This window comes from Bos mutus, chromosome X, assembly GCF_027580195.1.
Source record: "Bos mutus isolate GX-2022 chromosome X, NWIPB_WYAK_1.1, whole genome shotgun sequence".
Taxonomy (NCBI): Eukaryota; Metazoa; Chordata; class Mammalia; order Artiodactyla; family Bovidae; genus Bos; species Bos mutus.
In genome coordinates, this window is record NC_091646.1 from 84,159,387 (window position 1) to 84,183,697 (window position 24,311).

Here is a 24,311-nt window from a genome sequence, read left to right on the forward strand (position 1 = left end):
CAGTTACTTTCCTGTCTCCAACCAAACTCAGTTAGTTCATCTGTGGCAGTACAGAGTAATGGTTAAGAGTGTGGGTTCTTGCTTTCTTGACGTTCCTTGCCACTTATCTGTGCAGTCATAGATGAGTTTAGCTAACCTCTTTGAGCCCAATTTACACATATATGAAGTGGAACTAACAATAACACCTATCTTATAGGGTTATTATGAGAATTAAATAAGATAACATATGTAGAATATAACACAGCACTTAGCATCTTTTCTCTTTGTTCCCTCTTTTGGGTTGGAACATATCCCATAGATAGCTGTTGTTAGGGTCAGTGGATTGATTGGCCAAGACTCTGGGAATTATTGTGTCTGGAAGTGAAATATATCCTGTTCTTTGGATTTATGTATATGCATTTTAATTTGTTATAAAAAATATTAAGCCCTTGAACACTTGGCCATTTATTCCACAGAAATGGAAAATTATTTTCATTCAGAAACTTGTCCATGAATGTTCTTTATTTGTAATAGCCCCAAACTGGAAACTACCTACATGTCCTTCAGTGAATAAGTGATTAGACATATTTTGGTGCATCCATACAATTGGAATACCGCTCATCAATAAAAAGAAACACAGTATTAATATATGCAAAACTTGGATGGATATTAAGCAAATTATGTTGAGTGAAAAGAACCAATCTCAAATGTTATACCATGAATAATTCTCTATTTCCAGAACTATTTTTTTTTTTTTTCAAAATAACATTGTGGGGGTTGAGAACATATTGGATTACTGTTTGCCAAGAGTTAAGGATAGGTAGATGGAGAAGGGTGAGTGTGACTATAATGGAATAGCATGAGGGCATCTTGTGTTTTATCTTGATTGTGGTGGTAGTTATACAAAGCTATACATGTGATAGAATTGCATAAAGCTACACACACAGTATATAATTATAGAATGTTTACGTGCTGTACATGAATAGGTACATTTATAACTGGTTCAATCTGGATATGGTCTCAATTGAAGCAATGCCAGTTTCCTAAAGTTGATGTTTATTGTGTTTGCAGGATGTTAAATTGACAGTGACTGGGTGAAAGGTTCATGTAAACTTTGTAACAGTGAGAATACTGGACCACAGGACTATGGGATCATACTTATATATGATCTTGATAATGTTTCCATATTGCTTTCTAAAAGTGATACAGCATTGCAATCAGCAATGTATAATTATACTAGTTTTACCACCATCTTGCCAACATAAGGTATTTTGCAAGTTTCATTAGTGCAAAATTGTGGTTCCATATCACTTTAAATTATCACATCTGTCATTACTAGTGAGAGCTTCCCTGTTGGCTCAGTGATGAAGAACCTGCCTGTGCAGGAGATGCAAGTTTGATCCCTGGGTCGGGAAGATCTGGAGATGGAAATGGCAAGACACTCCAGTATTCTTGCCTGGGAAATACCATGGACAGAGGAGCCTGGTGGGCTATAGTCCACGGGGTCGCAAAAAAGTCGATGTGACTTGGCAACTAAATGATAACAACATTATTAGTGAAATTGAACTGTTCAAGTTTTTATTTCCCCTTGTGTGAGTTATCTGTTCATATTATTTTTCTACTGTTTCTGTTAAGGTTGTTATGCTTTTCTTATAAATGCCAAGGTGTTATTTATATTTTACAGGAATGTAAAATAATGAGAATATCTTTGATATCAATAATTATGATATTCTTCTTATTGAAACACAGAATTGTAAGAAAAACAATCAAGTACCCAGTAGATAAATGGCAATACTGTTCATAAATGTCTCTAGGAAAAGAGATGATACCATCTCTCTGTCATCCCTTTTAGCCATATATATTTCTTCTGCATGGTAATTTTTCACAAGACAAAACATGGTCCACTGGAGAAGGCAATGGCAAACACCTTCAGTATTCTTGCCTTAGAACCTCATGAACACTATGAAAAAGTGAAAAGATATGACACTGAAAGATGAACTCCCCAGGTCAGTAAGTGCCCAGGATGCTACTGTAGAAGAGTGGAGGAATAACTCCAGAAAGAATGAAGAGATGGAGCCAAAGCAAAAACAAAGCCCAGTTGTGCATGTGACTGGTGATGGAAGTAAAGTCCAATGCTGTGAAGAACAATACTGCATGGGAACCTGGAATGTTAGGTCCATGAATCAAGGTAAATTGGAAGTGGTCAAACAGGAATAGCAAGAGTGAAATTGACATTTTAGGAATCAGTGAACTAAAATGGACTGTAATGGATGAATTTAATTCAGGTGATAATTATATCTACTACTGTGGGCAAGAATCCCATGGAAGAAATGGAGTAGCCCTCATAGTCAATAAGAGTCCAAAATGCAGTACTTGGTTGCAATCTCAAAAAATGACACAATGACCTCTGTCTGCTTCCAAGGCAAACCATTCAGTATCAGTAATCCAAGTCTATGCCACAACCAGTAATCCTGAAGAAGCTGAAGTTGAATAGTTCCATGAAGACCTTCTAGAACTAACACCAAGAAAGATGTCCTTTTCATCATACAGGACTGGAATGCAAAAGTAGGAAGTCAAGGGAAACCTGGAGTAACAGGCAAATTTGGCCTTGGAGTACAAAATGAAGCAGGGCAAATGCTAACAGAGTTTTGCCAAGAGAATGCACTAATCAGAACAAACACCCTCTTCCCACAGCATGAGAGAAGACTCTACATATGGACATCATCAGATGGGCAATACCAAAATCAGATAGATTATATTCTTTGCAGCCAAAGATAGAGAAGCTCTATACAGTCAGCAAAAACAAGACCTCAAGCTCCCTGTGGCTCAGATCATGAACTCCTTATTGCCAAATTCAGACTTAAACTGAAGAAAGTAGGGAAAACCACCAGACCATTCAGGTCTGACCTAAATCAAATCCCTTACAATTATACAGTGGAAGGGACAAATTCAAGGTATTAGATCTGATAGAGTGCCTGAAGAACTATGGATGTAGGTTCATGACATTGTACAGGAAGCAGTGATCAAAACCATCTGCAAGAAAAAGAAATGCAAAAAAGGCAAAATGGTTGTCTGAGGAGGCCTTACAAATAGCTGAGAAAAGAAGACAAGCTAAAGGCAAAGGAGGAAAGGAAAGATATACCCATTGAAATGGAGAGTTCCAAAGAATAGCATGGAGAGATAAGAAAACCTTCCTTAGTGATCAATGCAAAGAAATAGAGGAAAACAACAGAATGGGAAAGATTAGAGATATCTCCAAGGAAATTAGAGATAGCAAGGAACATTTCATGCAAACATGGGCACAAAAAAGGAATGAATTGGTATGGATCTAACAGAAGCAGAAGATATTAAGAAGAGGTGGCAAGAATACACAGAAGAAATACACAAAAAAGATCTTCATGATCCAGATAACCATGATGGTGTAATCACTCACCTAGAGCCAGACATCCTGGAATGTGAAATCAAGTGGGCCTTAGGAAGCATCACTACAAACAATGTTAGTGGAGGTGATAGAATTCTAGTTGAGCTATTTCAAATCCTGAAAGATGATGCTGTGAAAGTGCTGCACTCAATATGCTAGCAAACTTGGAAAACTCAGCAATGGCCACAGGACTAGAAAACATCAGTTTTCATTCCAAACCCAAAGAAAGGCAATGCCAAAGAATGTTCAAATTACCACACAATTGCACTCATCTCACACACTAGCAAAGTAGTCTCAAAATTCTCCAAGCCAGGCTTCAACAGTACATGAACCCTGAACTTCCAGATGTTCAAGCTGGGTTTAGAAAAGGCAGAGGAACCAGAGATCAAATTGCCAACATCGATAAAGCAAGAGAGTTCCAGAAAAACATCTACTTCTGCTTCATTGACTATGCCAAAGCCTTTGACTGTGTGGGTCACAGCAAACTGTGAGAAATTCTTAGAGATGGGAATACCAGACCACCTTACCTGGCTCCTGAAAGATCTGTATGTAGGTCAAGAAGCAACAGTTAGAATGGACATGGAACAACAGACTGGCTCCAAATTGGCAAGGAGTAGCTCAAGGATGTATATTGTCACCCTGCTTAATTATCTTATATGCAGAGTACATAATGTAAAATCCTGGGCTGGGTGAAGCACAAGCTGGCATCAAAATTGCTGGGAGAAACATCAGTAACTTCAGATAAGCAGGTGACACCACCCTTATGGTAGAAATCAAAGAAGAACTAAAGAGTCTCTTGATGAAAGTGAAAGAGGAGAGTGAAAAAGTAGGCTTCAAAGTCAACATTCAAAATACTAAGATCATGGCATCTTGTCCCATCACTTCATGACAAAGAAATGGGGAAACAATGGAAACAGTGACAAACTTTATTGTTTTTGGCTCCAAAATCACTGCAGATGGTGAATGCAACCATGAAATTAAAAGACACTTTCTCCTTGGAAGAAAAGCTATGACCAACCTTGACAGCATACTAAAGGCAGAGACATTACTTTGCCATCAAAGGTCCATCTGGTCAAAGCTATAGTTTCTTCCAGTAGCCATTTTTGAATGTGAGATTTGGACTATAAAGAAAGCTGAGCATCAAAGAACTGATGCTTTTGAACTGTGGTGTTGGAGAAGACTCTTGAGAGTCCCTTGGACTGCAAGGAGATCCAACCAGTCCCTCCTAAAGGAAATCAGTCCCGAATATCCATTGAAAGGACTGATGCTGAAGCTGAAGCTCCAATACTTTGGCCACCTGATGTGAAGAACTCACTCATTGAAAAGAACCTGATGCTGGAAAAGATTGAAGGGAGGAGGAGAAGGTGATTTCAGAGGATGAGATGGTTGGATGGCGTCACTGATTTGATGGACATGAGTTTGAGCAAGATCTTAGAGCTGATGATGGACAGGGAAGCCTAGCAGCTGCAGTCCATGGGATCATATAGGGTCAGACATGACTGAGCAACTGAACTGAAATGAATTTTTCACATTGCTCCAATTTTGGCATTGCAGGTGAAACAGCTGATCTATGAGTCTGAATAGAGTGACAACCACACAAAAAACCCATGCCTATGTACCTTGGACTGAGTGTGGGTCCACTGGTGTGCACGGGTGCTGGGAACTGGATCATGGGGATTGGAGAACAATCCCAGGGTGAGGACCGCTGTTGAGTGTGGGGATTTGGCTTGAAGGAAAGGGAGGAGGAAATCTGCAACAGGAGATAATCTCCCTTTGGATACAAACTGGGCAGTCATGGAAACAGAGCACTACTGTTGAGTCACATGGAACAGATGGAGCCACCTCTGCAGCCTCTGTCTCCCTACACCGAAGCACTGGCAGCTGCACAGTAGAGAAGGAGCATCCAGGGCAGTCCTGCTCTTGTGGCCAATGGCTTCGTTGCAAAACTGGCACCACAGGGTCATCACAATCCGAGCAGCCATGCCACCTCCATACCCTATCCTCGCTGGAGCAAACCCAAATCCTTCAGAGCAGCCTCAAGAGCAGCTCCTGTGAATGACTCCAATGCAAATATAGAGATGAAGCCACAATTGAGCTCCAGGGGCAAAGTGACTAATGAAGCATATAAAAAACCATCCATGGAATGTAAAAGGACAATTAGTGTTCCTACAAAAGAAACTGCTCTAGCTCTGGCAGACATAGAGATTGGTGAGAAGCACAGGCAGGAGTAGAATCAGATTAGGGTCTGAGCTGTCCCCACAGGGCCCATTGCAGGTACAGAGACCAGCCCTCCACAGCATTGGAAGGCCTTGTAGGGAGGTGGAGATGGGTTGTGGTTCACAGCAGAGGCAAGGGCGGTGACAGCTGAGATCCTAGGAAAATATTTATTATTTTTTATGTTTTGGTTCATTCTCTTGTTTGTTTTGCTTTTTTTTTTTTTTTGCCTTTAATCTCTTCTTTCTCTTGTTGCAATTGTTATTATTATCTCTATTAAGGCTTTTTGGATTTTGTAAATCATACTTTTTGTTTCTTTTATATACTTTTACTACTTTGGCTTTCTGCTGTTCTGTGTCTTTTTTAAAACATATGTAGATCTCTTGTTTCTATACCTCTGTTTCAGCTTGGCTTTTCTGTTTTTTTTTTTTTTTTTTTTTACCATTTTTGGCTGTTTCCCTTGTTTTCTTGGCTTTATTCCTCTGTTGGTGCTCTGCTTCGGTTTTGCTTTCTGTTTTGTGTTTCAGTTAGTTTTGTTTTTAATTGGTTGATTTCATTTTTTATTTCTTTTGTTGATTGAATTGCTCTCTTATGGTTTGTTTTATTTCATCTCTTTTAGTTTCTTGTGTATGTGTATTTGTTTTTGTTTCTGTTTCAGTGATACTGCTTTTACCATTTGTGTTTTATGATTTTTATTGTTTCCTTTTTAAAAATCCCTTTTATTATCATGGCTTGTAGTATCTTGGTTCCCCAACCAGAAGTTGGCCCTGAACCTGTTGGATGGAGAGCTGAGTCCAGGATGTTAGATCATCAGAAAAGTTCTGACCCCAGGGAGTATTAATTGATGAGAAATCCCATGAATGCCTCCATCTGAATCCAAGATCAGCACCACCCAATTGCCTGCAGCACCCAATACTAGATGCCTCACCCAAATGACAAGCAAGACTGGAACACAAACCCAATCATCAGCATACAGACTGCCCATTGTTACTACAAAACACATCACCTCACACAATCCTGCCCATTAGAGGAAAAAGCTCATCTCCATGCATCAGAAGGAATGCACAAGCCCCTCTCAACATAAAGCCTGTGCAAGCCACTGGACAAACCTCACCCACGAGGGGCAGAGAACAGAAGCAAGAAGAACTGTAATACTACAGCCTGGGGATAGGAGACCCCAAATATAATAACTCAGACAAAATGAAAAGACAGAAATATTGTGAGGATGAAGGAACAAGGTAAAAACCCACAAGACCAAATAAATGAAGAGGAAATAGGCATATTGTGAGGATGAAGGAACAAGTTAAAAACCCACAAGACCAAATAAATGAAGAGGAAATAGGCATATTGTGAGGATGAAGGAACAAGGTAAAAACCCACAAGACCAAATAAATGAAGAGGAAATAGGCAGGCTACCTGAAAAAGAATTCAGAGTAATGATAGTAAATATATCTAAAACCTTGAAAATAGAATGGAAGAAATGCAAGAATCAATTAACACATTTAATATGACCTAGAAGAAATAAAGAATAAACAGAGATAAACAACACAGTTACTGAAATTAGAAATACTCTAGAAGAAATCAGTAGCAGAATAACTGAGGTAGAAACATTGATAAGTGAGCTAGATGGTAGAATTGTGAAAATAACTGCTGAAGAGCAGAATAAAGAAAAAATGAATGAAAATAATTTAGGACAGTCTCAGACTTTTGGGACAGTATTAAATACACCAACATTAAAATTATAGGCATCTCAGAAGAAGAGAAAGAGAAAGGATCTGGAAAATCTTTCAAGAGATTATAGATGAAAACTTTCCTACCATGGGAAAGGGAATAGTCAATCAAATTTGGGAAGCACAGTGTCTGATAAACCCAAGGAGAAACATGCCCAGGCACATATTGATAAAACTAACAAAATTTAAAGACAAATAAAAAATATTAAAAGCAGTAAGGGAAATGCAGCAAATTACATACAAGTGAATCCCCATAAGGTTAACAGCTGATTTTTCAGCAGAAACTCTACAGGCCAGAAGGGAGTGGCAGAATATATTTAAAGTAATGGAAGGGAAGAACCTAAACAAGATTACACAGCAAGGATCTCATTCAAAGTTGATGGAGAAATCAAAAGCTTTACAGACAAGCAAGAGTTAACAGAATTCCTCACCACCAAACCAGCTTTACAACAAATGTTAAAGGGACTTTTCTAGGCAAGAAACAGAAGAGAAAGAAAAGACCTATAAAAACAACCCAGAAAAATTAAGAAAATGCCAATAGGAACATATATGTAAATAATTAATTTAAATGTAAGTGGATTAAATACTATGAGCAGTTATATGCCAATAAAATGGAAAACTGGGAAGAAATAGACATATTCTTAGAAAAGTACAACATTCCAAGACTGAAACAGGAAGAAATAGAAAGTAAGAATAGACCAGTCACAAGAATTGAAATCAAAACTGTGATGAAAAATTTTCCAACAAACAAATCCTAGGGACAGATGATTTCATAGGTGAATTCTATCAAATATTTAGAGAAGAGCTAACACCTATCCTTCTCAAACTCTTCCAAACATTTGCAGAGAGAGGGACAATCCCAAAGTCATTCTACAAGACCTCCGTCATTCTGATAACAAAACCAAAGATAACACAACAAAAATTACAGGCCAGTGTAACTGATGAACACTGATGCAAAACTCCTGCACAAAATACTTGCAAACAGAATTAAACAGCAAATTAAAAGGATCAGACACCATGATCAAGTGGAGTTTATCCTAGGGATGCAAGGATTATTCAGTATACACAAATCAATCAATGTTACACACAATGTTAAACACAATGTTCAATTAACAGATTGAAAGATAAAACCCATATGATCATCTCAATAGATGCAGAAAAAGCTTTTGACAAAATTCAACACCCATTTATGATAAAAAAAAAAAAAAACTCCAGAAAATGGGCATAGAAGGAACCAACCTAAATCTAATGTACACTATATAAAGGCAAACCCACAGCAACCATTATTCTGAATGTTGAAAAACTGAAACCATTTCCTCTAAGATCATGAACAAGACAAAGGTGCTCTCTCTTGCCACTGTTATTTAATGTAGTCCTGGAATTCTTAGGCAGGGTAGTCAGAAAAGAAAAATGAATTTAAAAATCCAAATTGGAAAAGAAGAAGTAAAACTTTCAGTATTTACAAATGACATGATAGTATACATCAGTTCAGTTCAGTCGCTCAGTCATGTCCGACTCTTTGCGACCCCATGAATCGCAACATGCCAGGCCTCCCTGTCCATCACCAACTCCCGGAGTTCACCCAGACTCATGTCCATCGAGTCAGTGATGCCATAGAAAGCCCTAAAAATGCCACCCCAAAATTACTAGAGCTAATCAATGAATTAAGTAAAGTCCAAGGATTCAAAATTAATACACAGAAGTCCCTTGCATTCCTATACACTAACAATGAAAAGTCAGAAAGAGAAATTAAGGAAACATCATTGCAATAAAAATAATAAAACACCTAAAATAAAACTACTTAAAGAGACAAAAGGTCTGTATGCAGAAAACTATAAGACACTGATAAAGGAAATCAAATATAACATAAACAGATGGAGAGATATACCATGTTCTTGGATTGGAAGAATCAATATTGTGAAAATGACCCTACCAAGCAAAGTAATGTATAGGTTGATTGCAGTCTCTATCAAATTACCAATGGCATTTTTCATAGAATACACACACACAAAATACAGTTTATATGAAAACACGAATACCCCTGAATAACCAAAGCAATCTTGAGAAAGAAAAACAGCTGGAAAAATCAACCTTCCTGACTTCAGACTAGATAGAAAGCCCAGAGATAAACCCATGCACCTATGGGCACCTTATCTTTGGCAAAGGAGGCAAGAATATACAATAGATAAAAGATAGCCTCTTCCATAAGTAGTGCTGGGAAAATTGGAGAGCTACATGTGAAAGAATGAAATTAGAACACTTCCTAATACCATACACAAAAAGAAACTCAAAATGGATTAAAGAGCTATATGTAAGGCCAGACACTCTAAAACTTTTGGAGGAAAACATAGGCAGAACATTCTTTGATATAAGTTGCAGCAAGATCCTCTTTGACCCACCACCTGTGCTGTGCTCTGCTTAGTCGCTCAATCGTGTCTGACTCTGTGACCCCATGGACTGTAGCCTGCCAGGCACCTCTGTCCATGGGGATTCTCCAGGCAAGATTACTGGAGTGGGTTGCCATGCACTCCTCCACGTGATTTTCCCAATCCAAGGAGCAAACCCAGGTCTCCTGTATTGCAGGAGGATTCTTTACCCTCTGAGTCACCATGGAAGCCCAAGCCACCTCCTCAGTTCAGTTCAGTTCAGTCGCTCAGTAATGTCCGACTCTTTGCGACCCCATGAATTGCAGCACGCCAGCTCTCCCTGTCCATCACCAACTGCTGGAGTTCACCTAAACCCATGTCCATCTAGTCTGTGATGCCATCCAGCCATCTCATCCTCTGTTGTCCCCTTCTTCTCCTGCCCCCAATCCCTCCCCGCATCAGAGTCTTTTCCAATGAGTCAACTTTTCGCATGAGGTGGCCAAAGTATTGGAGTTTCAGCTTTAGCATCAGTCCTATCAATGAACACCTTGGACTGATCTCCTTTAGAATGGACTGGTTGGATCTCCTTGCAGTCCAAGGGACTCTCAAGAGTCTTCTCCAACTCTCACATCCATACATGACCACTAGAAAAACCATAGCCTTGACTAGACAGACCTTTGTTGGCAAAGTAATATCTCTGCTTTTGAATATGCTATCTAAGTTGGTCATAACTTTCCAAGGAGTAAGCGTCTTTTAATTTCATGGCTGCAGTCACCATCTGCAGTGATTTTGGAGCCCCCCCAAAATAAAGTCTGACATTGTTTCGACTGTTTTCCCATATATTTCCCATGAAGTGACAGGACCAGATGCCATGATCTTAGTTTTCTGAATGTTGAGCTTTAAGCCAGCATTTTCACTCTCCTCTTTCATTTCATCAAGAGGCTTTTTAGTCCCTCTTCACTTTCTGCCATAAGGGTGGTATCATCTGCATATCTGAGGTTATTGATATTTCTCCCAGCAATCTTGATTCCAGCTTATGCTTCTTCCAGCCCAGAGTTTCTCATGATGTACTCTGCATAGAAGTTAGATAAGCAGGGTGACAATATATAGCCTTCTCCAAGCCAGGCTTAAGCAATACGTGAACCGTGAACTTCCAGATGTTCAAGCTGGTTTTAGAAAAGGCAGAGGAACCAGAGATCAAATTGCCAACATCCACTGGATCATCAAAAAAGGGAGAGAGTTTCAGAAAAACATCTATTTCTGCTTTATTGACTATGCCAAAGCCTTTGACTTTGTGGATCACAATAAACTGTGGAAAATTCTGAAAGAGATGGGAATACCAGACCACCTGACCTGCCTCTTGAGAAACCTATATGCAGGTCAGGAAGCAACAGTTAGAACTGGACGTGGAACCCACCTCCTAGAGTAATGGAAATAAAAACAAAAATAATCAAATGTACAGCACAGTAAACCATAAACAAGATAAGATAACCTTCAGAATGGGATAAAGTAATTGTAGATGAAGCAACTGAGAGAGGATTAATCTCTAAAATGTACAAGCAGCGAATGAAGCTAAATATCAGAAAATCTACCCAATCAAAAAATGGGCAGAAGACCTAAGCAGACATTTCTTCAAAGAGGACTTACAGATGGCCGAGAAACACATGGAAAGATGTTCAACACTGCTCATTATTAGAGAAATCCAAATCAAAGCTACAGTGAGATATCACCTAACACTGATCAGAATTATCATCATCAAAAAATCTACAAACAATAAATGCTGGAGAGGATGTGGGGAAAAGGGGACCTTCTTTCACTGTTGATAGGTATGTAAAGTGATACAACCACTATGGGAAACAATATGAGATTCGTTAATAATTAGGAATAAATCTGCCTTATGACCCAGCAATCCTTATACTGGGCATACACACTGAGAAAACCATAATTCAAAAAGACGCATGTACCCCAGTGTTCATAGCAGCACTATTTGTAATAGCTAGAACAGGTGTGAAAGTTGTACCATAAAGAAGGCTGAGTGTCAAAAAATTGGTGCTTTCAAACTGTGGTGCTGGAGAAGACTCTTGAGAGTCCTTTGGACAGCAAGGAGATCAAACCAGTCAATCCTAAAGGAAATCATCCCTGAATATTCATTGGAAGGACTGATGCTGAAGCTGAAGCTCTAACATAACACTTTGGCCCCCTGATGTGAAGAGCTGACTCATTGGAAAAGATCCTGATCCTGGGAAAGATTGAGGGCAAGAGGAGAAGGGGCGACTGAGGATGAGATGTTTGGATGACATAATTGACTCCATGGACATGAGTTTGAGCAACCTCTGGAAGACAGTGAAGTGTCGACAGGGAAGCCTGGTATGCTGCAGTGCATGGGGTCACAAAGAGTTGGACATGACTGCATGACTGAACAACAACAATAAAAACATGAAAGAGAACTAATGTCTATTGACTGATAAATGGATAAAGAAGCCGTGGTGCATATACACAATAGAATATTGCACAACCATAAAAAGGTTAGAATTTGGGACAGTTCTACTGAGATGGATGAACCTAGAGCCTGTTATACAGAGTGAAGTAAGTTAGAGAAAATCAAATATTGTTTATTAACCCATATACATGGAATCTAGAAAAATTGTACTGATGAACCTATTTGCAGAGCAGGACTAGAGAAACAGATGTAGAGAACAGACTTGTGGACACAGCAGGGGAAGGAGAAGCTGGGATTAATCGGAAGAGTAACACTGAATATGTATACTACCATGTGTAAAACAGATAACTAGTGGGGAGTAGCTGTATAGCACAGGGAACTCAGCTCAGTACTGTGTGATGACCTAGAGAGGTAGGATAGGGAGATTCGAGGGAGGCTTAAGAGGGAGGGGATATATGTATATGTAGAGCTTATTCATGTTGCTGTACAACGGAAACCAACACAGCTTTGTAAAGCAGTTATCCTCCAGTTAAACAAATTTCAAAAAAAAAGAAAAAAGAGCATTGGGCTAGGAATTTTATGTTGATGTGGTCTCAGGCATTTCTCCTTTTATCCCATTGTAAATGAAAGTCAAAATGCCTAAGGATGTAGAGGTACAAATGTTAAAAATTAGTTCAACCATGAGTGTGGATGAATTAAAGAGGCCAACATTATAGAATACCTTTTAAGTGTCTAAAAGGTTATTTCCCATAATTTAAAAAGGAAACGTGGCTTTTTGTTTGTCTCTGTTTTTCAACCTCAGATATATAGAATTGAGTTCATTACGTGTACCTCACTCATGGTGTGTTACCATCATTGATCAATGCCAGACCATCTTTCATTTATCATCATTCCTTGGAGATACTGTTCCAGACCACAGCAATGAAATTAGTATCACAATAAAGCAAGTCACATTTATCTTTTTTGCTTTTCAGTGCATGTAAAATTTTGTTTATATTTTAGTCTACTAAGTGTGTGATAAAGCATTATATCTAATAAAACAATGTATATACCTTAATTTAAATATACTTTATTATTTAAAGGGCTTCCCTATAGCTCAGTTGGTAAAGAATCCTCCTGCAATGCAGGAGACCCTGGTTTGATTCCTGGATCAGGAAGATCCACTGGAGAAGGGAGAGGCTATCCACTCCGATATTCTTGGGCTTCCCTTGTGGCTCAGCGGGTAAAGAATCTGCCTGCACTGTGGGACACCTGGGTTCGATTCCTGGGTTGAGAAGATCATCTGGAGAAGGAAAAGGCTACCCACTCCAGTATTCTGGCCTGGAGAGTTCCATGGTCTGTATAGTCCATGGGATTACAAAGAGTTGGACATGACTGAGCGACTTTCACTTTCACTTTATTATTAAAAAATTGCTAGACATCATCTGAGCCTTCAGCAATTTGTAATTTTCTTGCCTTGATGTTGGTGGCTGCTGACTGATCAGGGTTGCTGAAGGTTGGAGTGGCTTTGGTAATTTCTTAAAATAAGACAACAATTAAATTTGCCACACTAATTAACTCTTTTTTTCATGAACAATTTCTCTGTAGCATATAGTGCTATTTGACAGCATTTTATACACTTTAGAACTTCTTTCACAAGTAGAGTCAACCCTCTCAAGTCCTGCTGCTGCTAATCATTGTTTATGATTACAGCAAATCCTTTGCTGTAATTTCAAGAATCTTCATAGTTCCTTCACCAAGAGTAAATTCCATCTCCAGAAACCACATTTTTTGCTCATCCATAAGACACATCTCCCTCGTTAAAGTTTTATTGTGAGATTGCAGCAATTTAGTCACATTTTGGGGTATAATTTTTCTCTTTTATTGAAGAATAGTTAATTTACAATGTTGTGTTAGTTTTTAGCATATCTCAAAGTGATTCAATTACACACAATTATATATATATATACACACTCTTTTTCAAATTTTTTTACACTGTAAGTTATTACAAGATATTGAGTATAGTTCCATATGCTATACAGCGGGTCCTTGTTTACCTATTTTCTATATAGTGATGTGTATATGTTAATGCCAAACTCCTAATTTGTCTCTCCTCCTCTCCCACTATCCCACTGTCCCTTTTGGTAATCATAAGTTTGTTTTCTATTTCTGAGTCGATTTCTATTTTGAAAATACATTCATTTGTATCATACAAGTAATATCATGTAATATGTGTCTTTCTATGACTTACTTCATTTAATATAATAATTCAGTCACATCTTTAGCCTCCACTTCAAATTCTAGTTTTCTTGATATTTCCATCACTTTTGAGGACTGATCCCTTTAAAGTCATTTATGATGACTAACTTCCATACTCCTGATAATGTTGATATTTTGTTCTCTTCCCATGAATCATGAATGTCCTTAGTGGTACCTAGAATAGTGAATCCTTTCCAGAAGGATTTACACTTACTTTGAACATATCCATCAGGGAAATCACTATCTATGGCAGCTATAGCCTTACAAAATATATCTCTTAAATAATAAACTCTAAAAATCAGAATGACTTCTTGATATATGGGCTGCAGAAGGGATGTTGTGTTAGCAAGCTTAAAACAACATGAATCATGTGCACATTCTCTTGGTTGACCGGATGCAATTAATAATATATTTTTTGAGACTGTTTTATATTAAACAGCCAAGCATAACTGCAACACAATTTTAAATGTTTGAAAATTATGTCACAGAGTTGCAAAATGTCTATGTATGACTATTACATATTCATACAGCTAAAGCCATCAAATCTTACACCAATACAAACATAAGATTATTCCATCATTAGCTTAAAGTTTAATAACCATAAACTACATTAGTGGATCTCTTTTCCTATTTAACATTTTAATATTACTTCTGATACTGGTTTCCTTATCAAATGGAATCTACAAAGTAAATTAAAAAAAATGAAATCTTAAGTGACTAAAACGCTGTAAACCAGTAGTTGTGTTTACAGAAAATTCTGGGAGTAGTATGATAAAATACTGAGAAAGCATCAATTAGTATACATGTAAAATTTTCCCATTTTGTTCATGATTTTGATACTAATACACTCTTAAGGGACTTTGCCAAGTTGATCTGCTAGATATTAAACCTGAGACCAAACTTTATTTTCTTCCAAGTGTGGTTTATATAAGGCTAGCCAAACTTAATTCATTTTCTTATATAGTCCCCCCACAATCTAATCTGTGCTAGAGATAACAGAAATCTTGAGTAAAAAACATTTGGAGTTGGTTACAAGTACTTAACAAGTACTTTCCCCAAACTATTTATATTTTTCCTCAAAATTTTCTATTTCAAACAAACAACCAGAGCTCATCTTTTTAGATAGCACGTGGGTTATTTTGTGCAAAGGAAGTTTTTAACAACAAATCTTCCCAATATGATAATTCAAAGAAAAATCTTCATTTTTAGAGTCTCCATTTTCAGTTGATTAAAGAGAAACCAACTATCCTATCTTACTACTAAACATAACAAATAAGCCCTAACTAAGAAAGTATTTTATTTTGGTTAATTTTTAGCAGTTAGAAGTTCTGCTTCCTCTCCTAGATGAGTAACTACTGAAATTACTTTTTATAAATGTGAAACCATTTTTTTTTTTTTTTTTTCCGTAGAGGAAGGAAAACGGGAAGAAAGCAAACAGATATGAGGCACACAGTGGTGGACAGGGTACATAAAGGTGTGCATTCAAAAAAAATAAAATAAAGGTGTGCATTCAGTATGATTTTGGTCACTTTGTTGCAACAAGGTGTTTATTTACTTGTATCTCTGTGTCTATAGTAAAATAGAAAGCTAAACCTATAAATAAAAGCAAATTTGATATAACATTCATTTTCAAGTCATAAATATATGCATTTCTAATTGTAAAGTCTCTACAATGCATTTGCATGTTTTCATAGACTAACATAATACACAAACTCATGGAAGTCTTCTGTTATGCTTTTAATTTTTCCCAGATCTGACATCTTTATAAATACTAAGTGAAGCCACAAACAGTAGTCCTATAACTTTTGGAATCTATCCAAGTTTTAAAGGAAAAAAAGATCAGCAGCAATTCCATAAAGACATAATGGATATCAGTCCCTTACTTTCTTTTGTTTTTTCTGTCAGTTGTTTGAAAAACACTAGAATCTTTCATGAAGTTTCAGGATGTGGAGCATGGGTATACCTGTGGCGGATTCATTTTGATGTTTGCAAAACTAATACAATATTGTAAAGTTTAAAAATAAAATTAAAAAAATGAAGTTTTCTATATATTGTTTAAGAACTGGATTTTCTGATTTTAGCTTCATGTTTTCTTCCCTAACTGCGTCTACTCTTGCAGAGAGGTCTTCAAGTGTGTGTTGGGAATCCAACCCTTGATTAATAAGTAATTTTTTCCCTCTAGTTCCACATAATTTTCAGCATCAGCTGCATCTATGTCAGCATTCATCATCTTAAGCAACAAATTTTCAGGTCTTGGATATAGAATTCTTGATGAGTGGTCTGCCGTTTGAGGTGCTAGCAGGGGAAGGAATTAGGAGAACACCTCAGGCCTGGACACTTGGAACAACTGGCACCTGAGGAAACATTTTGAAAGGAATCTTTTTCTGAATAGTAGGTCTCAACAGTAGGTTTAAAATATTCAGTGAACCATGTTGTAAATGGATATGGTGTTGTCCAGGATTTTTTTTTTTTTTTTTCCATTTATAGAGCATAGAGTATACTTAGCATAATGCTTAAGGGCCCTAGGATTTTCAGAATTTTAAATGAACACTGACTTCAATTTAAAATCACCAGCTGCATTAGGTCCTAACAAGAGAGTCAATATGTCCTTTGAAATCTGAAGCCAGGCACTGACTTTTTTCTAGCTCTGAAGGTTCTAGATAGCATCATTGCCGGAGTCCAGCTCCAGCAACCAGGGTATCAGCCTGAAGGGGTGAGCGGTGTTGGTGGATGGTGATGTAGCCTCTGACTCATAGTACGGAACTACATGTTTATTTCAAGCTTCAGATTTTCTTTTATACTTTGACAAAAGCATTAGGTCAGAGGTTTGACATTTTTAGTTTCCCCCACCGAGATTTACTGTCTCCAGAAATCATTGTTGTCCTGCAGAGTTCCTGCTTCAGCGATTCTCTCAGAATTGGCTTTACTATCTATTATCTACTTTCTCTTATGTGTCCTATACTTAACTTGTGATTACATTGTAACTCATGCCACATTCCTCAGTTTATTTCTTATCTTTCTAAATCCTGTTTGCCCCTAGCATCTTAAGATCACTATCTCCTAAAAAGGCTTCTAGCTATTCTTAATTATTCCTAAACCCTAAACTCAGCAAACTTCTTTTGCCATAAATATTTCCCTCACAAACAGGTCTCAGATAATAATCCTTCCCATGGCCTCAAGCTCCGGCCCACATGCTCATCCTGGGACATTCTTTGTATAGATCCTTGAACAAATGTCAATGGTTATTTTATAGATTATTTTCTGGGCACAGCTGCAGAAGACTTTGTGCTTTCTCACGCTTCTCTCAAGTACCTTAACATTCTTTCCAGCCAACTCAACCAAAGAAAGGAAAGAACAAGTCAGAATCACAAGGCCTAACTCCTTCATCCCGGGACCGTGCCTGCGAGATGAGGAGAGGGGGTTGGGGCCATGCCTCCATTTTGTCAGTAATGCCTAACGTGGCTCCTGACACATCATCTTCCAAAATAAGACTGTTTTATCTACACTGAAGATCTATCATTTAGTGTAGCCACCTTTATTTATTATTTTAGCTAGGTCTTCTGGATAATTTGTTGTATCTTCTATTAATACATTTACACTTGCTGCTTTACCTTGTACTTTTATGTTGTGGAGAACAAATTTGGGAAACTCAGCAGTGGCAAGAGGAGTGGAAAAGGTCAGTTTTCATTCCAATCCCAAAGAAAGGCATTGCCAAGGAATGCTCAAACTACCACAAAATTGCACTCATCTCACAAGCTAGTAAAGTAATGCTCAAAATTCTCCAAGGCAGGCTTCAACAGTACATGAACGATGAATTTCCAGATGTTCAAGCTGGATTTAGAAAAGGTAGAGGAACCAGAGATCAAATTGCCAACATCCATTGGATCATAGAAAAAACAAGAGAGTTCCAGAAAAACACCTACTTCTCTTTTATTAACTACACCAAAGCCTTTGACTGTGTGGATCACGAAAAACTGTGGAAAATTCTTAAAGAGATGGGAATACTAAACCACCTTACCTGCCTCCTGAAAAATCTGTACGCGGGTGAAGAAGCAATAGTTGCAACCAGACATGGAACAGCAGATTGGTTGCAAATTGGAAAAGGAGTATGTCAAAGCTGTATATTGTTCCCCTGCTTATTTAGCTTATATGCGGAGTACATCATGTGAAGTGCCAGGCTGGATGAAGCACAAGCTGGAATCACGATTGCCAGGAGAAATATCAATAACTTCACATATGCAGATGACACCACTCTTACGGCAGAAAGTGAAGAAGAACTGAAGATCCTCCTGATGAAAGTGAAAGTAGAAAATGAAAAAGCTGGCTTAAAACTCAATATATAAAAACTAAGGTCATGGCTTGTGGTACCATCACTTCACGGCAAATAGATGAGGAAACAATGGAAAAAGTGACATACTTTATATTCTCGGATCCCAAAATCACTTCAAATGGTGACTGCAGTCATGAAATTAAAAGAAGCTTGCTCCTTGGAAGAAAATGTATGACCAACCTAGACAGCATATTAAAAAGCAGAAACATTACTTTCTGACAAAAGTCCATCTAGTCAAAGCTATGGATTTTCCAGTAGTCATGTATGGATATGAGAGTTGGAGTATAAAGAAAGCTGAGTGCCAAAGAATTGATGGTTTTGAACTGTGGTGTTGGAGAAGTCTCTTGAGTGTCTCTTGGATTGCAAGGAGATCCAACCAGTCCATCCTAAAAGGAAATCAGTCCTGAATATTCATTGGAAGGACTGATGCTGAAGCTGAAGCTCCAATACTTTGGCCACATGATGGGAAGAACTGACTCATTTTAAAAGACCCTCATGATGGGAAGGACTAAAGGCAGGAGGAGACGGGGATGACAGAGGATGAGATGGTTGGATGGCATCACTGGCTCAATGGATATGAGTTTGAGCAAGCTCCAGCAGTTGGTGATAGACAGGGAAGTCTGGCGTGCTGTGGTCCATGGGGTCGCAAAGGGTCGGACACGACTGAGCAACTGAACTCAACTGAATATTTGAATATATCCTTCAAAACATGATGGAATTGCATGAATTTGTATTTATATAACTAGTGATATCTTCAGTATTTCATTCTGCTTATTTTTTCACTAAGCTATGTATTTTTTGCATCTATTTATGTTTCTATGTGTACCTCTAACCTATTGCTCCTTTTCTTGTTGTTTGGTTATTAACTTGTGTCCTACTCTTTGGGACTCCATGAACTGTAGTATGCCAGGCTCCTCTGTCCTCCACTGTCTCCCAGAGTTTGCTCAAATTCATGTTCATTGAGTCGGTGATGCTATCTAAGGACCTCATCTTCTGCCGTCCCCTTCTCCTTTTGCCTTCTGTGTTTCCCACCATCAGAATGCAGAGTTTCACAGGATAGCAAGGAGAGATAAGAAGGCCTTCTTATATGAACAATGCAAAGAAATAGAGGAAAACAATAGAATAGCAAAAATTTCTTCAAGAAAATTAGTGATATCACGGGAAAATACATGATTGTATAGAAGTTCTGCATCTTTGGCCGCAAAGAACATAATGTGATTTTGGTATTGACTTTCTGGTTATGTCCATGTGTAGAGTCGTATCTTGTGTTGTTGGAACAGAGTGTTTGCTATAACCAGTGTGTTCTCTTAGCAAAACTCTATTATCCTTTGCCCTGCTTCATTTTCTATGCCAGGGCCAAACTTGCCTGATGTTCCAGGTATCTCTTGAACTCCTACTTTTGCATTTCAATAACCTATGATGAAAAGGATATCTTCTTTGATATTAGTTCTAAAAAGTGTTGTAGGTCTTCATAGAGCTGGTCAACTTTAGCTTCTTCAGCATTAGTTATTGGGGCATAGACTTGGATTACTGTGATGTTGAATGGTTTGCTTTGTATATGAACCAAGATTATTCTGTCGTTTCTGAGATTGCACCCAAGTACTGCATTTCAGACTCTTGTTGACTATGAAGGCAGCTCCATTTCTTCCAAGTGATTCTTGCCCACAGCAGTAGATATAATGGTTATCTGAATTAAATCCACCCATTGCTTCTAATACCTGCTTAATGCTCCACTACATCTTGAATTATCTATTCTCCCTGTGATGGAAATGTTCTGTATTGTATGTGTCCTCTTTAGTACCTATATGAAAACTTCTTTGGGCTAGTTTTCAGAAATAGAATTTCTGGATCATGGAGTGTACTTTGTTACTTTAATTATGTAGTACCAGATTGATTTCCTGAGTGGTCTCAATCTGTCTATATCCTGTCACCCCCTGACATTTGTAACAGATGAGGGTTCTTTTATCCCCAACACCATACTGACACTTGGCATTTTCTAGCCTTCCAGTCTTCTCCAGTCTTACAAACTTAAAGAAATGTCTTGTAGTTTTAATTTTCACTTATGTAATTACCAGTATTTTGAGTGTCTCTTCATGGTTGTATGCCTATTGGATTTCCTTTTCTGTAACTTGCCTGTTCTTATATTTTTGCCTGCTTTTCTATTAGAGCTTCTGTCTTTTTTTCATTAAGTTACAGAAGTTCCTTATATAGTCTAGATAATGATCTGTTGTTAGTTTTAGACATTTTATATATTTTCTCCCATTCTGTTATTGATTGATTTTTCAAGTCTTTTCCTGTCTGTCGATCTGACATGGTTTGCATTTTCTAGTAACTTTATAGTTTTTCCTCTTACATATAGATATATCTAGATCACACTTTTGCATATGGTAATACATAAGGATCTAGTTTTACTTTTCTTCATGTATTGATACAGTTTTCCCCACACTTTTGGTAAGTACTTACATCTTTTGTTCATAATTAGTAGTGCCACGTTTATCCTATATGAAGCGCCCATTCGTACACAAATCTACCTTTGAGCTGTGAGCCTTTATCAATGATCTATTTGTATAGTTTTGTACTAGTACTTCCGGCTTTTTTTTTTCTTTACCCTATGGCTTTGGGTATATCTTAATATCTAGTAGAGCAGATCTTCCTTTTTTCAGTCTTATCTTTTAAGATTTATTTAGCTATTTATGGGGTTATAATCTTCTATTTAGGCAATGGCAGCCCACACCAGTACTCTTGCCTGGAGAATCCCAGGGACAGGGGAGCCTGGTGGGCTGCTGTCTGTGGGGTCGCACAGAGTCAGACAGAACTGAAGTGACTTAGCAGCAGCAGGATATTTAAAAGAGTAGCAGTGATAGATGGGTCCATTTTATCTTGTTTGTGATTTTTAAGTAATGCATTTACTTTCTCCATTACACATGACATTCTTTGTAGGCTTTTAATATATAATCTTTACCAAGTTGTGGATGTTTACTTCTGTTCCTAATTCACTAAGGGTTAGCATCATAAATAGAAATGAACTCAAAAGTATTTTTCTCTATCAATTGAGATAAATCATTTGATTTTTCTCTTTTAATTTATTCATGTGATGTATTCCTTTGAAATTTTTCAGTGTTGAACTCTGCTTTCTTGAGTTAAATTTACCTGATGAATACATTTTTGAAAATATACTGTTGATTCACTAAATACTTTTATTTGAATTTTTGCATCTATATTTCATAAGTGAAATTGTATAAATTTTCATCTCTTATAGTTGTCTGTTTGGTTTTAGAATGAGGATTATGCTAGCCTCATAAATAAGACTAACTGTCATTGTTTTTCTAACACTGAAATCAATTGGATAAGATAGTTTGTTTCATGAAAGTTTGGTAGATTTAACTAGCAAATCCCTCTGGACCTGAGGGATTTTCCTTGAAATTTTTTCACTTCATGTAAGTTTTTCAATGTATTAGCATATTGTTCATAATACTCTCATTTAAAGAATTTTGCTACATTGTTTTTCCTTTTACAATCTGTATTTTGTGTATTTGCCTCTTCCCTTTTTTTTTTTTTTTTTTTTGACCAGTCTTCTCAAAGATCTATTAACCTTTTTAGAGAATTAAACTCTAGTTTTGTTCATGTTTTCTGTTGTTTTATTTTTGGTGTGTGTGTGTGTGTGTATGTGGGGGTGATTATCTGCTTATTAATTTCTGTGATTTGTCTTTTTTCTCTGTTCTTTTACTTTCTTCATTGTATTGGATGATTAGTTTATTAATATTTCTTGTTTAATAATAAGTGTACTTAAAGCTGTACATTTCCTTCTTAGTTCTGCTTCAACTGTATCCCACAATTTTTCACTTGTTGTGCTTTTATTATTTTTCAATTTTAAATATTTATGAATTCATTTATGGTTTGCTTTTAACCCAAGGTTAATTTAATAATTTTGTTTCTTAATATATGCTAACTTTGTCTATTATTCTGTTATTAATTTCTAATGGCATCGTATCATGGTATAAGAATGCAGATTGTGTGATATCGAACCTTTGGTATTTATTGAGTCTTCCTTTATAGACATTATCATGATGTCTTTTTAGAAGTGTTCTATTATTTGTCATGAATGATTTTATGTTCTTTATTTGTTGGATATAGAGTTCTCTGTATATCTAATAACTTGAAATTTGTAGTTGTACTGTAAAAGTATTCTGTATCTCTATTCATTTCTATTTTTTGTTTTTGTATGTTTAATCTATCAATTCCTAATTAAAGTGTTAAAATATCCAAGTGTTTCCTTTGTCTCTGCAATTCTGCTATAAGCAAGTACATGATGCAAGATGTATTTTGTCCTGTTCTTTGTCTCTTAATTCTGTCTTGTCAGATTTTAAGAATGCTACTCAAGCTTTGTTCATATTTGTCAGTGTATCTTTTCTATCTTTTTTATTTTCAACTTGTTTACATCTCTTAATTTTAGGTATATATCTTTTAGACTGAATATTGTTGAGTATTTGTTTTAATTCAGTCTATAAGTCTGTCTTTTAATTGGTAAGTTTAATTTGTGTATATTTGCTATAATTTCTCTTATATTAGGACTTATTTCTGGCATTTAATTTTATAATTTCCATTTATGGTACTCTTTTTTTTTTTCTACTTTCCATTGGGATAAATCAACTTTTCTCTTGCTTTTTAGAAATTTATGTATTCTATTTTCTTGCACTTTAATGGAAGATCTTAAACTTAAGATCTAATCTCATGTTATTTACCCTTATTGATTTTTCCATGCACAATAACTGCCACTTTCCTCCAATAAGATTAGTACTTCATCCATATCCTATTTATCTTCTACACACGTCTACCCTATCATAGTAACATCATCTAGAATTTTAATCCATGTTTCCATCTCACTTTTACAGTTTCTTCATGGTTGATTTAGGAAAAGGAAACACAGATCATACTAGTTTGCTACCTTGACAGAAACCAGAAAAACTCAAAGTTTTGTAGTAAATTAACAGCATTTGTCTTACTTTGATCACAGATGGTGAGTTGATAACTTAATCAGCATTTTTCTCCACCCCACCCTTATAACAGGTAGAAAACGTGAAATTACTGGATCGTTATGTAGGTAAGAAACCAGCTAATGGAAGTCTGTATCTTACTGCAACCCACCTAATCTATGTGGAAGCTTCTGGGACAGCCCGAAAAGAGACATGGGTATGTATGTTCATAGGAAGAAATATCAGAGTCTTAAAGAATTTTGTATACATGCTTTCTCACATGGTAGTTTTTTGAAATTTCAGTTAACAGTTAAATTGCTGTAAAACCTTTTCTTCAAAGACTCTATTCTGGGTGGGTCTTTTCATAAATTGAATCATATAATTTCTCTTCCCTCAAGTTGTTGACTATAGTAATTTTAAACTATATGAGACTTTTCCTCAATATTTTAAGGTAAAGTGATCTCTACGTATTTTCAAGATGCCTACTTGGTAAGCATCCTGAAGTAATTTAAAACCTTGCTACACATAAAATTGCTACACATAAAGTTGGTTCAACAACTAAGAACATCTGTATAACCTGGGAGCTTGTTAAAAATGCAAAAGCTCAGGCCTAAGGTTTT

At 36.9% G+C, this 24,311-nt stretch overlaps 1 protein-coding gene and 1 pseudogene across 3 annotated transcripts in view; one reads left to right on the forward strand and one right to left on the reverse strand.

The window, feature by feature from the left end:
- MTMR8 (myotubularin related protein 8) overlaps positions 1–24,311 on the forward strand; it is a 284,350-nt gene that overhangs the window by 31,920 nt on the left and 228,119 nt on the right. For all 3 annotated transcript variants that reach the window (XM_070365958.1, XM_070365957.1, XM_070365959.1), the window contains exon 2: positions 23,786–23,908. In XM_070365958.1, coding sequence (XP_070222059.1) covers positions 23,786–23,908 — 123 coding nt within the window. The remainder of the gene's footprint in view (positions 1–23,785; positions 23,909–24,311) is intronic.
- LOC138986472 (short coiled-coil protein-like) lies at positions 16,268–16,618 on the reverse strand (annotated as a pseudogene).